Consider the following 13,716-nt stretch of genomic DNA (forward strand, 5'->3'; position numbering starts at 1 on the left):
GTATCCTGGGCTGCATCAAGTATTGGGAGTTAATTCTTCCCTGTGAGGGTGCTGACACACAGGCACAGGTTGCCCAGAGATGATGTGGAATCCCCATCCCTGGAAAAGTTCAAGGCCAGGTTGGATGTGGCTTGGAGCAACCTGGTCTAGTGGGAGGTGTCCCTGCCCGTGGCAGGGGGTGGAAGTAAGTGGAAGGTCCCTTCCAATCCAAACTCGGTGATTCCAAATCACCTTTTTGTCCCTAATGCTTTCTGGGGTTATTTGTTCCACCCCTTTCCCAAGGATAAAGGTGATGCTGACCAGTTTGTACCTGACTGGTACCTGACCAGTTTGCTCTGAAGGATCTCTGAAGAAGTTGTCTGTACAGCAGCAGCAGCAGAAAACCACTTATTTGTTCATCTTGGGCAACTGACGTACACCTGCAGAGATTTCACTCCAAGTTCCTTATCACTCCAATTATATCTACTACAAAAGGCAGCTCTTGAAAGTAGAAAAGATATTGTTAATAGATTCTCAGTGGTTCTTATGCTTTTCATACCTGAAAATGTGTGTCAGAAGCAGGCTGTAATATAAAATCTTCAGCAATTAGAGTTTTTAAAATGGTCTTGCTTAACAGTCACTATTAGTCATGATAGACATGACCCCTTCTTTCTTGACAGTATTAATTTTGAGGAGCTCTGCCTCATCTGTCATTATAAATAACAGTAAAGCTGATCTGGGCTGATTTCTTATGCTAAGCAAATTTAAGTTCCTGATCTTATTTAAATAGAAATTATGTTTTAATTGACAGCCTAAGGATACGAGTGAGGCAAGTTGTGTAAGGACAAGAAATGTCTTTTATTAGACTAAATAGTAGAGTAGAAAAAAATGAGGCAAGATTTGTTAAGCAGGAATGTTTCTCTTGATAGGAATTGTTAATAGCAAAATGTAGTTTTAGGCTATGCTAAATCACAGATAAAATCAAGGCGGGGAGAAGGTGAGATGTCCATTTATTATTAACAGCCTGAAGATTTGTTCAGCATGCTCTCTGATTTCAGGGACTTGTAACCATCTGAAAAGTTTACACAAGGGACAGCATTATTCCTGCAATTCTGCATTCATGAGATTCTATGTTCTCTTTTAAAATTTTAATTAGCGCCATCAAGTAAATTTACCTAAATTACCAGTCAAGACAGTCTGAAAGGTAAGTATTGTAACCTTGGCAAAGGCCATTTTGCACAAAATGAATGGGGGAAGAATTTGAATTATTACACATTGAATAAAGTTTCGTTCCAGCTGGGAAGATACAGGAACCTGGCAGTGGTGAGGTCAGCGGGGGAGTATTTGGTCACTCCAAATACTGGACCAGCAGCTCCAGTTAGACAATAAATTGAGGGCTGGATGGGGATTTTGCTGGATGGCAGAAAACACACCAGATGAACATTATCCCTTCATCAGTGATGCTTTGAAAATAAGCAAAATGAGTTCTCTTAACACTTCCCCCTCCCCCCCCCCCCATTTAATTTAGACTTGATACGTGATTCACCTGCTCTAGTCACACTTCATCCCTGCTCCCCCCCCCATCTCCTGCTGTCTGGGCTCACACTGATTTGCAGGTGTCAGGCAGCAGCTATCTTTGTTTATTAACAAAAATAGTTCTGAATCTTGCAGATAAAATGCAGTGTAATGAAACATAAGGAAAATGCCATTAGCACTTGTTCACAGCAACTTGAGAAGGAAATTTCCAGCAGCATCCATGGCAGCCCAGCCAGCTGTTGAGCCTTTGGGCTCATTAACACTCCCTCCCACAACTGCTTTAAGTACGGTTTGGAAAGGACTCCTCTCTTTTTGGTACTGCTTTGAGGGGTTGGCTGTACCAATCAAGCAGCTTCTTTGAGGGTTCTCCTAAGGTTTGTTATGTTATTAATTTTTTTTTGTTTGTTTTCGTGGTGGAAATTCTTGAGTCTTCTTTACTTCAAGTAAGTTAAATAAGCTTACATGGGACCTAGAGGTAGGGGATGTTTACACTGCTCAACAGCACATGTGTGAATAGTATTTTCTAGAATTTCACTGAGCTTTGTGGCTTGAACAGTAACAGATCAATTTTTTAAGTGTTGGTTGGGAGTCTTTGGTACAGAGGAAGTTTATGGAGATTTTAAATCTGATTTGACTGCTGTAGTTCCTTAAGACAAATGTTTATTTTTTAAAATAGTTTGCTATTTATCCAGTTGCTATTTGTGTGTCAGAGAATGCTAAGGCTTTTTATTTCTAATTGATTCTGGTGTACTTCAAATTTTAAAACTCTGGAGTTTGTCAGAGCTGGAAAAACTCATATCTGAACCCATTACGTGAAGGAAAATGGAGCTTCTAGAGTGCCATGTTTTTGTTTATTGTGGAACTTCCACTGTTACATGTTTTATCTGTTTTGTTTACGTTCCTGAAAAGTCTTCTGATGCTTTCTACTTTGTTAACACTACTTTTAGGGAGAAGTGATTATGAGAAAAATCTGTCTGTGGAAAGTTGATTTTTATTGTGTGACAATAACTTGGGATTCCTGATGGCTCAAGTTGAAACATGTGCAAACAAAAAAGGCTAAATACTTACTGTGCCTTATGAATCAAGGAAAGTTAAGTTGTTACTGTTTATTTTTTTTTTCCAGTGTCTTGGGGTTTGAGGTTTAAATCTTGAGTAAGGAAAATCCTTTCTGTGCTTGGGGGGGGGGGGGAGGTGGCTTTTGTTCTTTTGTTTTGTTTTTTTCCCTGTGGAAGAGCCTGGTAATACCTTTGCAGCAGAGGGAGAGAAGGATTTATCTGGTGAAGGTTTTTTTTGTACAAGGAAATACTACAAGTGCAAGTGGGAAAACGCTGTCTGAGGGAAGTGGGAAAGCAGACTCTGCTTGTTAAACCAGAGAATTGGTGTTGTTAAATTACATGGAATGGCAGGAACAACAAACTGCGTGGGAGCATGGGAGAAGTGTGATAAAGGGATGGAACAGAAACGGTTTGTAGCAGTTTTGAGTGCTTGCACAGCTGCATTCTTCCCAAATAATGTCAAGTTCCTATTTGCCAACTATGTAGCAATTCTCAGTGTCAGTTTAGCCTTGCTTTTGTGATTGAAATGAGCCCTAGGAGATAGAACAGGATGAGTTTTAGAGAAAGCTTTTGCAAAGAGGCATCACAAACAAAGCACGAAGGCTTTTTGGTGAGAGAGGCCAAACTCTGTTGCCTTTTTCTGCCCCATTCCCATTCTTGCAGTGATCCTTGTGAAGACACAAGTCTTCTGTGCATGTTCTTAGAGGATCTAACAGGAATATCCTGGTTTTGAGGAGGCAGTGGAGAGATGTGGGGACTGAGGGATGGGCACCACATGGACATCCACTAGAAGTCTTGTTTAAGAGGCCTGCGGTAGTCCATGACACCCTAAGATTTGGGTTTAAATACAGATGTAAGAAAGAAGATGATAATTTTTTTTATATAGAAGTGTATTGATTGAATACATGAGACTTAAAACTGGGTGTTTTGAATCAGTCATGCCTTGCCTCACGTTTAGGGACCTATTTACCATGCTTGCTGTCAATTTTGTATTGTCAGCTCTTAAAAATGTAGCCTAAAAACCACACCAAAATAGCAGAGTTAGCTTTGATCTGTAAAATAACACCTGAGTGAGGCATCAGTTGTGTAGTAAAAATACCAGTTTCTGAGCTGACAGTGGAGCACAAATGAGGTGCTGAGGTGTTAAGATTTCCAGATAAATTGGGATTACTTTGAGAGAATTGGGTCTGGTTTTATTAGACAACTTTTGCTTTGTGTTCATTATTTCATGGGGAGAAGCTATGAAAAAGCTGAGAGCTGCATTATAGTTGGGCTTCAATATAAGAAAGATAAAAGATGATCTTATGTTAAAAAAAAAAAATCAGTTTTGGGGTTCAGCTAGGGGAAGTTAGGACACCCTGTTAAGTATTTTGTCTTTTAGTACAAACAGAAGCTGCTTGATCATGTGAGCAGAAGTGCATAAGTAAAATAGATTATTTTTTTCAAGTATTTCATTCATACCTAATAGTTATGACACATTTTTTTATTAACATTAAATAATGTATACACTGCAGTACAAAAAGACAAAAGGGTGTCCTGTAAGGCATTGTAGTTTTGAAGTAGGAAATCTCTTTCCTGTATCATCTCAATCATCCCTCTGTCAGTTAAAAATCATTCCCCCTTGTCCTTTTGCAACAGGCCCTGCTGAAAGGTTTGTCCTCATGGTGCAAAGATAGTTTGTCTTTTAGACTTTAGCTCTGGAAATCCAGGTATTGAAGCTGATAATAGTTGGAAGCTGTATCTTGTGAGGAACGTTACTGTGGAAAAGATGTATATTGGATTTTTAATCTGTAGTTAAGGACCGTGTAAGATCTGTCTTGACAGTACCTTTCGATGTGAAAATAGCCTTTGTGAGAAGTTTTGAATTTACTCTCTTTAGGCTTCTACTCGTACCCTTTCACATGTATCCTACAAACAGCGAGAATATGGCAGGAATAGAGAGCAGAATTCAGAATCCGTGTGAACTAACAGATAAAAATGTGATCCTTTGAGCACGAGGGTTTTTACGCACTTTGTCGCAGTGGCAGCGTTATCAAGGACACGCATTCTCTCCTGCTTTACCGTGTGTGCCTGGGTCGGGTGGCCGTAAATAGCAGCTGGTTTGGGATCTTTGCGAGGGCTGCGTCTTGTAGGAAGATGTGCAAAGCCCGGTCTAAGTTAAATTATAAGGATTTGAGGACCCGAAGCCCGAAACGCAGCGATACTCCCGGCTCTGCGCCGCCGCTCCCCGCTGCGGCCGCGCGGGGGCGCCCTCGGCCCGCGCACCCCGGCGGGACGCGCCGGCTCCCCCGCTCCGCGCGCGGCTCCCGGCCCGAGCTCGGGGGGCACCCGCCGTGCCACAGAGGCTCCCGTCAGGGGCTCCGGGCCCCGGGGCCGCCCGCACCATCCCCGCTCCGAGCACCGACCCCCGCCCGCCGCTCCGCACGGGCTCCGCGCCCCGGGCCGTGCGCTCCCCGCGCCCCCCTCGCCCCGCCTCCCGCCCCGCCCCTCTCGCGTGTGATTGGCCGGGCCGTCCCCGCCGCCGTCGCCGATTGGTGCTGGCCGCGCGCCTCATTTGCATGCGGCGGTGCGGAGCGCGCGGCGGAGCCGCGGCGGGGAAGTTGCGCCGGAGCCGCCGCCGAGCGCCCGTCCCGCCCCGCCGGAGCCTCCGCGCCCTCCGCTGCCGCCGCCCGGCCCGAGCGGGACATGGCTGAGCGCAGCTCCCCGCCGGGATGGAGGTAGCCGGGCCCTCGGGGAGGGCTCCTGCCCGCTGCGCTGCCGATCCTCCCGCGCCGCTCGGGGCTCGCTAGGGATCTGCCCCAGCCTCACCTTTCGCGCTTGTCCTGCCGCTTGGCTTAACCCGTCTTTCCTATGGCTGGGATATACAGCTCGACTCTGAAGACCCTGGAGGATTTAACTTTGGACTCTGGTTATGGGGCAGGGGATTCCTGCAGGTCCCTTAGTCTCTCTTCTTCCAAGTCCAACTCGCAAGCCTTCACCTCTTCTCAGCACAGAGGCAACTGGTGGTACTACTCGGGCTCCATGAACAGTAGGAATAACAGCTGGGACACCGTGAACACCGTGCTGCCGGAAGACCCCGAGGTCGCAGATATCTTCTCCAAGTGCCCTAAGCTGCCGGATCTCGAGGAATACCCTTGGACTGATGAAGACATCGGCAGAATCCTGCGCAAAGGGAAGGCAGACGGCCACGGCAGGAGCTTTTCGCAGGAAGCTGTCAGGCGGCTCTCGCAGCTGCTGCGGCGCGCCCTGATCAGGGTGTCCAGGGAGGCTCAGCGCCTCAGCGTGATGCACTCCAAGTGCACCCGCTTCGAGGTGCAGAGCGCCATCAAACTCATCCAGAGCTGGGCCCTGGCCGAGAGCTGCGTCCTGGCCACTGTCAAGGCGCTCTCGCTGTACAGCATGAGCGCCGGGGATGGGCTGAGGAAAGGCAAATCGGCCCGCTGCGGCCTCACCTTCTCGGTGGGGAGGTTTTTCAGGTGGATGGTGGACACGAGGATTTCGGTGAGGATCCACGAGTACGCGGCCATCTCCTTGACGGCGTGCATGGAGAACCTGGTGGAAGAGATTAAGGCTAGGGTTTTGGCGAGTCAGAGCCCCGATGGTGGCGGGGAGATCTCGGCTGAAATCCTGGAGATGGTTATCAACAACGATGCGGAACTTTGGGGAGTGTTGCAACCTTACGAGCACCTCATCTGTGGGAAAAACGCTAATGGTAAGATCCAGCTTTTACAGTCTGTTGCCTTCATCCCAGCAAGCTTTACGGTAAAATCCTCGCTCTCTGTGGACTTGGGGTTTTGCTGGGTTTTCTTTGCATCTGGATTGCATCTTGGTCGTGGTTTGTGTGTGCGTAAAGCGGGCACGACGGTCTTGCCAGGCAAGAATGATCCTGCTCCGTTCCTAGGATGTACCGGCTTATAAAAGGCTGTGGGAAACCAAGCCTTGTTGTCCTTACAAACATCTGATTTTCCACCAGCTGCTGTTTTGAGCATTTTCCCTCTTACTGGCGTGCAGATATGTTCTCTGTAACCCTAAGATGAAATGTGCTTTACAAGCTGCTGTCCAGAAAGTACCACTATATCTCTTTTAATCAGAATTTATCTTACAGCGAATATCTTGCAGTTTCATCTTAAAGATGCTGTAACCGCATACAGCCTGGAGAGGGAAAACAACATCATTTTTTTCCCCCCTTTTGCCCCAGTAAAATTCACTTTATGAGCAAAAAGTTTAAACTTCATGTTACTCGGACTCCCTTGTAGTTCAGCAGAAACCTGTGGTGTCCTTTCCTGCCATAAACAAGAGCTTGTGTGTGAGTGTAGGACGGTGCCTCGGTGATGAGAATAACACAGTGCTAAGGTACTTACCGCTGTCATTTGTTTGGAAAGCAAAGTTTCCGAACACTTGAGCGGATAGAGGAATGTTGGCATCTTGCTGCAGTTTGGAAAGCTTAAGCCGTGACAGTTGTGTTAAGGAGCTGTGCTGTTTATTTTGCATTGACACACTGAGGAATACCGTGTTTTTCCATGGAGAATGCGGGGAAACGTCCAGTTTAGAAAAGTATGTTGTGTGCCACCCACGATTTCATGGCTTTTGCTGGCCCCCGTTACGCTTGACTATTCCATGCTTAACACGTTTGTGATTTAACTCTGTAAAACCAAGGAGCTTGGTCTTTTCAAAGGGGAATCTTACAGCGAGAGAAGTAAGGGAGCTGTTTTCATTTGAGGGAAAACCCCTTTGAAACACTTCGTCAGAGATGCACTGACTCACCTTCTCCCTGGGTGCATTGATTTCCTGCAGTTTCCCTGTACCCAAGCAATTCCGTGATTCAGATCACGAGTAGGTGACTGCAGCGAGTGTCCCCTTCGGGTCAGCATTACTAAACATTCGTGAGATAAATGTGAAGAGCCCTGTGGCTGTTCTCTTGGCACTGGTTCAGGGCATAGCTGTAACTTTAAAAGTCAGACACAGACACGTCCATTTCTAACTACAAGCTCTTGGGTGAATAGGGAGGTATGAGGATGCCGTGTCTGCCAAAACACTTGCCATTCTTTATGCTGGCTCCGAGAAGGGGACTTGTTTCCCCTCTCTTGTTCCTTGTTTAGGGCACCTGGAGTGAAATACTTTAGTTCCGTGAACCGAAATGTACATTTCAGCTCTTCTCTGCTCAGTGCTTCTGCCACACAGGTTCTGTGTGTAAAGTGAAGAGTTGGACCCTCACTGAGGTTTGGTTGTTTTTCGTTTTTTTTTTTTTTTAATCTATTTGAGAGAAATCTCCTTGGAAAAACTGCGGTGAATGAATGGGTGCTGGTGTTGAATGGGAAGAAGGGGGAGTGTGCAGGGAAATGCTTATAAATATTCAGAGCACCAAATGGTCAGTTATGATAACGCTCCTGCACAGTGGAAGGCCAAGCAGTCAGTGGCCACAGAAGGATTGGCTTCTGTTGCCTCTTTTGTTGTTCCTGCCTTTCAGATCAATTCTGTCAATAATTGAATGCATTTTTTAAGTCTGGAAATTGAATAAAACCGCACATGAAGGCATCCCGGGATTTCCTGTGACAGTCTGTCACTAGTGTTTTACCTGACACAAGTCAGTGAATCCTCTAAATGGCTTTTCTTGCAGTTGTAAGGCCACAAATGGTTTTTATATGGATGCAAAAAAGCTTGAAATAACTTCTCTGTTCTTCTCCCTGTAGGAATTGTAAATGAGTAGTATTCACATCATTCCGCACAGTGCTTTCAAATGATCTTGTCTTTTACATTAATTTAAATCTGAAGTAGATCTGGCAGTAAAATAACTGGATTTGTTCCTGTTTTAAGGAACAGGGAAAGTTGCTTTACTGTCAGTTTTGTTTCTCTTCTAGTAGGAGCGTTTAGTGGAGCACTCGTAAATTGCACACTTGGGCGGGGGGGTGTGTGGTGTGTTGGGTTTCGTTTTATAGCCCTGAGTTTCATGTCAGAGATAAAAAGCACTTAAAGGTTCAGTCCTAACTCCAGTCAAGCATTGTAATCCCTGGATGAAATCCATGGCGCTGTCCTATGCAGAAGATTGCACGGGATTATCATAATGGACATTTGTGGCATTATGATCTATTGAATACCATTTTCATTATTAGATCAGGACAGCCTGCTGCTTTGGAGTCAAAGAAACAGTAAGTAAATACATAAATCTTCCGAAATTCTCATGAGACGGAGGTTTAGACCTGTATTTCTTCAGTGACTAATCTCCCATCAAAGAGCACGGTCCAGTCACTGGTCTTGAAGCTTTGGAGGCTGAAGGAGCAATGTTGTGTATTAGCAACAAACGTGTTTTAATCAACACCTGCTGTGTGAAGGGTGAAGTTTGAAACTCTGTAAATGCTGAAGGGAGAATTCTAATATTAGTTTTAAATAAACGATAATCTGTGGCTTGCTTGTTTATTTATCCTTTCTGTGAAGCTGTTCTTTAATCAGCCTTTTTGCTGCTTCTGTGAGCCACTCTCTGCTCACTCTCTGTGTGAGTTCTGACTTTGTGCTTGGGACTTGGTGGCTCTGCCTTGGAAGGAGGAGGAATGACCTGAGCCTATGGCCCTGAGGAGTCCTGCCAGGCTCTGGGTGTGTTAATGCCTCCAAGGATAAGGTCTTTCTAGGCAGAATCTAAGGGAGGATGTTGCTAAAATAGAGGAATGCTGGACAGAAAATGAAGTACAGGCAGCAAAAAAGATGAGCAGCTGCTGAACAGTGTAGCTAGTGAAAGGTAAAACAAGTGGAAACTGGAATACGTGTTTTTATTGTCTGTTTTTAATTACATGGAGGTGTATGATGTCCAGTGGTAGAGAGTGCACCCAGTAGTTTCACAGGGGTCTTGAGACATGCTAATTTGGGATTATTAGAGTCTATTAATTTAAAATATTTGTGGAGAGACGAGTTGAAATCCAAACTTACCTTGGGAATGTGATTCTTTTACTTGATCTGCTTCTATTTGATGTGTGGTTCTTAAGACTCCGAGCTGTCAGCACTGCAAATACATTTTGATATTATTGCCCTGTTAATTACAGCACTTGGGTTGTACTGAACTCTCTGGTTATGGTCAGGCACTCCTGTGTCTGCCAGTCCACCTGCTGTGCTGTTTAATGCATCAGCACATCCTGGTGCTCTGGAGATAGAAGTGTTGACAGATGTTTTGCCAAAGGAAAAAAAAAAATAAGGGAGAGGGGGAGGGGTTGGAATTTAACTTGATAATGCTGTTTCTTCATGTACCTCTTAGCCCAAACACTTGAAGTTCTCCCTGGATGAACTAACCCACAAATGAGTCTTGTGGCTTGCTGAGCTGAGGAGGAGGAGAAATAGGATCTGAAATAATTCTACTTGTGTTTTGAGGCATTTTTTTTTAGAAGAGGGTTGAGCTGTATAACCTTTCCTCGCAGTGTGAGGGAGCGGTTTGGACTCTAAAAAATTAAACAAGGCATGAATTTTCTTCTGTCTGACACTAAACACTGACAAACCTTATCAAACATGGGCTTAGCATTTACTGTCACCAACCCTGTGTTCTTCTGTGTTTTCCACTGCACTAACACAGGTTGAGAACTACAGCCAGTTTTAACATACAGGATTTTTTAGAGCTATGCCATGATGAAAATTCCTTTTTATACCTATCACATGTTCTGAAATAACTTTTATTTCTGCACAGTCACAGTACTGTATTGAAATGCAGCATGGGGGGGAAGAAAATAATGACATTTCAATAAGCTGAGTGTCCTTTTGTTATCTGAGCTGAACAAACGGGTGTGCTCATCAAGAGCCTCATCAATTTTAATAAGCTATCAGCTCCACAAGTCTTCAGGAAAGCACTGCATGGTGGAAGGGGGGCTTTTTTGGGGGGGGGGGGGAAGAGCTGCAAAGGCAATCAATAAATGAAACTGAGGGGAAATACAAGACTCTTATGGTGGTACAGCAGGTGACCTGCAAATTGTTTCAGGGGGAAAAAAAAAATCAAATAACTCTGTCTTCTGTGTTACCTTGTCTGAAGCAGGAGTTGGGGGTAATTTTGGGGATTCCTGGGCGGGAATTTGGTAACTTGTGTACACATTTCCATGTTGGATGAGCTGGTTGTAGCTATGATCCTCTTCCAGCGATGGCTTCATTCACCTCTGGACCCCCAGCCCACCTTGTGTGTTTCTACTCCTACACAGCCAAGAGCTTGGATTTCTATCCACAAAGCCACAGGGACAAATTCTTTAAGCTTGAATATAAATGCTTGTACACACATGCTCACCTCTCCTATGGAAAACAAACCACCAGGTGCATCTCTGCAGATGTATGTGTTCTTAATTGTGCATCTTATGGTAAAGTGTAGAGCAAGTGAGGCTAAAATGCCTATTTTTTTCCATTTACAGTCAGTTTTCTGTGTGTCTGTATAAAGTTTTTAGTTATAGTAAAGGAAATATAATCAATGTAAAAAGTAATGATGCTGTCTTAATCCTTCACGTTGCTGATATTGCCCCAGGGCAACAAAATTTGTGTCCTTTCAGTAAAATTGATTGAAGAGAAAGTGCTGGAATCCCTCTGTCTGTAACTACCAGCAGCAAATGCTGGTGATATTTGGATTTTTAGTGGAATCTGTGTTGGTGGCAACTTAATTCTGTGAAACAGGGGAGTTGGGCTGTGGGGGAGGGACCTCTTGGAGAGAAAACTCTGTGATCTGTTGTGTCAAGGCTGAAATCTCTTGTACTGCAAAAGTCTGAACTGAGCAAATACTGTTGGGGCCAGGACTAAATTTTATCCCTAAGTTACAACAGGGCTTTGGCATTTGGTTCATTGATTTCCAGGTGTAAAATGAGGCTGGTTTAGCTCAAAGATTAGCAGCGAGCACCAGTGCAGTATTTTGGGGTGCTCTTACAGGTTGTTTTGTGTGTACATGTCAGCAGAAAATGAGGCATGAGCTCTGAGTGTTCATATTTTAGTAATAAAATAGGGTGTTTGATGTACATGTCTTCTGATATTGGAATAACTGGAATTAAATTGGAGATCTTGCAGCTGATTTTGCTGAGCTGAGCCACCAAGGTGTGGGTTTTTTTCTCATGTACCTCATCTAATTTCTAATGTGACTTGAAACTTGAACTCACCTGATTGAGGGAGAGTTGCTGGTTGTCAATCAGCTTCCACACCTGATCTATAGGATTATGGATATCCTCCTCTTCCTTGAGATCAGCACTCATCCAGTGCATGGATGTCATATATATAGATTTTGGCTGTTTTGACATCTTAATCCTCCCTAATTTGGGGTCATTCCAAAACTAACTGCAGTGGTAACAAAGGGTAGTGGTGAATTTTGAATCAATTTTGCTGTGATAATGGGGTTGAGATGAAACATTTTCTTATGCTGAAAAATCTTGTTTGGGTAGTAATGTTCTTGCAATGTTTTCATGTTGTAACAGTTTATTTCTGCTGATGTACATCACGGGATTCAATTACTCCTGTTAATGGTCCATTTAGAGCTTTCTTCATCTGTTTGATTTTTCTGTCCCTTTCCCCAGCTTGGTTTTGTAATGGATGGGTCTGCAACAACTCAAAGGAAATGCTTCCGTTTATGAAGTCCTCTGCTGCAGGAAACATACGTAAAGTACTGGAAACACTTACTTACAATAGACCATAAAATTCACTTAATTAACAATTACCATGTTGCAGAGGAGGATGGGTGAGGACTCAAACATTCATTAGCTTCACAGAGAGCCAAAGCTCAGAAGTGCCTGCTTGCACTTGGGAGCTTAAACCCAAAATCTTGGTGTTGAAGTAGAAGTAAGTTGTTAAAAAACTCATTTTACAGCAATGCAAGAAGATGGAATAAGGCCAAAAATAGTATTAATCCTGTGATCTTCACTAAATTAACATGTTGTCCTTTCTTAAAGGCTAATGCATTTCACATTTAACTTCTTCTTGAGCAATTTGTCCGTTGTGCCAGCAGAATTCAACAGAAGAGAAACAGAGGCTTGTAAACACAATAAACCCACTGGATACTCTACAGTGCCCAGTAAATCATTCAGCTGTCTCAATTCTCCTGAATGTTTGGAAAAGAGAGGAAAATAATTCTCCATTTCCATCTGAGCTCTCACTTTGCATTTGGTCAGGGCTGAGCTTTTCAAGTCAGTGTATGTGGTCCTTATTTCTAAACATCTCCCATTGTTTCAGGCTCAGGATTTTGCAAGCTGGACATTAAGGGAAACCTCTCTCCCTGATGAAGTTTTGCTCCACCAGTAGACAGCAGGAGGAAATGTCCATTTGCTCATGCTGAGCTATGAGAATTCAGGCTGATGAACAAAAGGATAAAACCAATAATTTCTGGTGCTCTTCTTGTTTTAATGGGGTTTGATTTACGTGGTATTTTGAACCTAAGTGCCTAACATGACGTTTGGTTAAATCCAAACAAGCCTGAGGCAACAGTAAATCTGGGACAGTGGTGGCTTCATGCTTTTTTAATTTACAAATTGGGGCCAAAAGACTTCAACAGAACTCTTGATTCTCTTCCATATGGAAGGGCAGTTACATTTAGAAAAAAATTTTTTATATATATATAAAAAACTGGTGGATGTTGTTGAGAGCATGAATCAATTTAAGGGTTCCAAGTTGTGGATTTTTTTTTTAATGGAATATCAGGTTGGAAGGGACCTGAAGGATCACCTTTCAACCACGAGTGAGGAGAGCCTTTGAAGTGGAGTTGTCTTGTTTGCATCGCAGGACTTGCCCCAAGAAAGCAACAATAGAAAGAGGAAAGGTTTGTTCCTTTCACCCCAACACATCCAGACTTGCCTTTGGCCTTGGGTTGCGAGCCAGGCAGGATCTGGGAGCTCAGCCTGGTCCTTGGGAAGGGTTTGGACACAGCAGGTGACCTGGTTGAGCTTGGCAAGGCAGCGAGGAGAGGCCAGCGGTGGGCAGGGCACGGCTGAGGTGGTTTTGTCAACCCCTAATCCAGGTGTCTGCCTGCAGCCTTGCCAGGGTGGTGACTGCACTTCTGTGAGCTTGGGATGTGTGGGATAGAATTTACGGCATGGAAGTAACTTCTGGGGAGAGGGGATGGTGTGACTGCTGCTCTCTTCAGGAGGGGACACTAAGGATTAAAGTTAAATGGAATTCTGAGCTATAAAATCCCCGTCTGTTAAAACCTACTCATTATGTG

The 13,716-nt window shown here is 44.3% G+C and overlaps 1 protein-coding gene across 1 annotated transcript in view; it reads left to right on the forward strand.

Moving 5' to 3' along the window:
• Positions 1 to 5,420: 5,420 nt before the first annotated feature.
• Positions 5,421 to 13,716, forward strand: part of ABTB2 (ankyrin repeat and BTB domain containing 2) — a gene marked incomplete at both ends in the record, with an annotated part of 109,897 nt that continues 101,601 nt past the window's right edge. Inside the window, one exon of the mRNA XM_082283795.1 lies at positions 5,421 to 6,282. Within this exon, the coding sequence (XP_082139921.1) occupies positions 5,421 to 6,282 (862 nt within the window). The remainder of the gene's footprint in view (positions 6,283 to 13,716) is intronic.

The sequence above is a fragment of the Coloeus monedula genome (genome assembly GCF_965178545.1).
Source record: "Coloeus monedula genome assembly, chromosome: 6".
In the NCBI taxonomy this organism is placed as follows: Eukaryota; Metazoa; Chordata; class Aves; order Passeriformes; family Corvidae; genus Coloeus; species Coloeus monedula.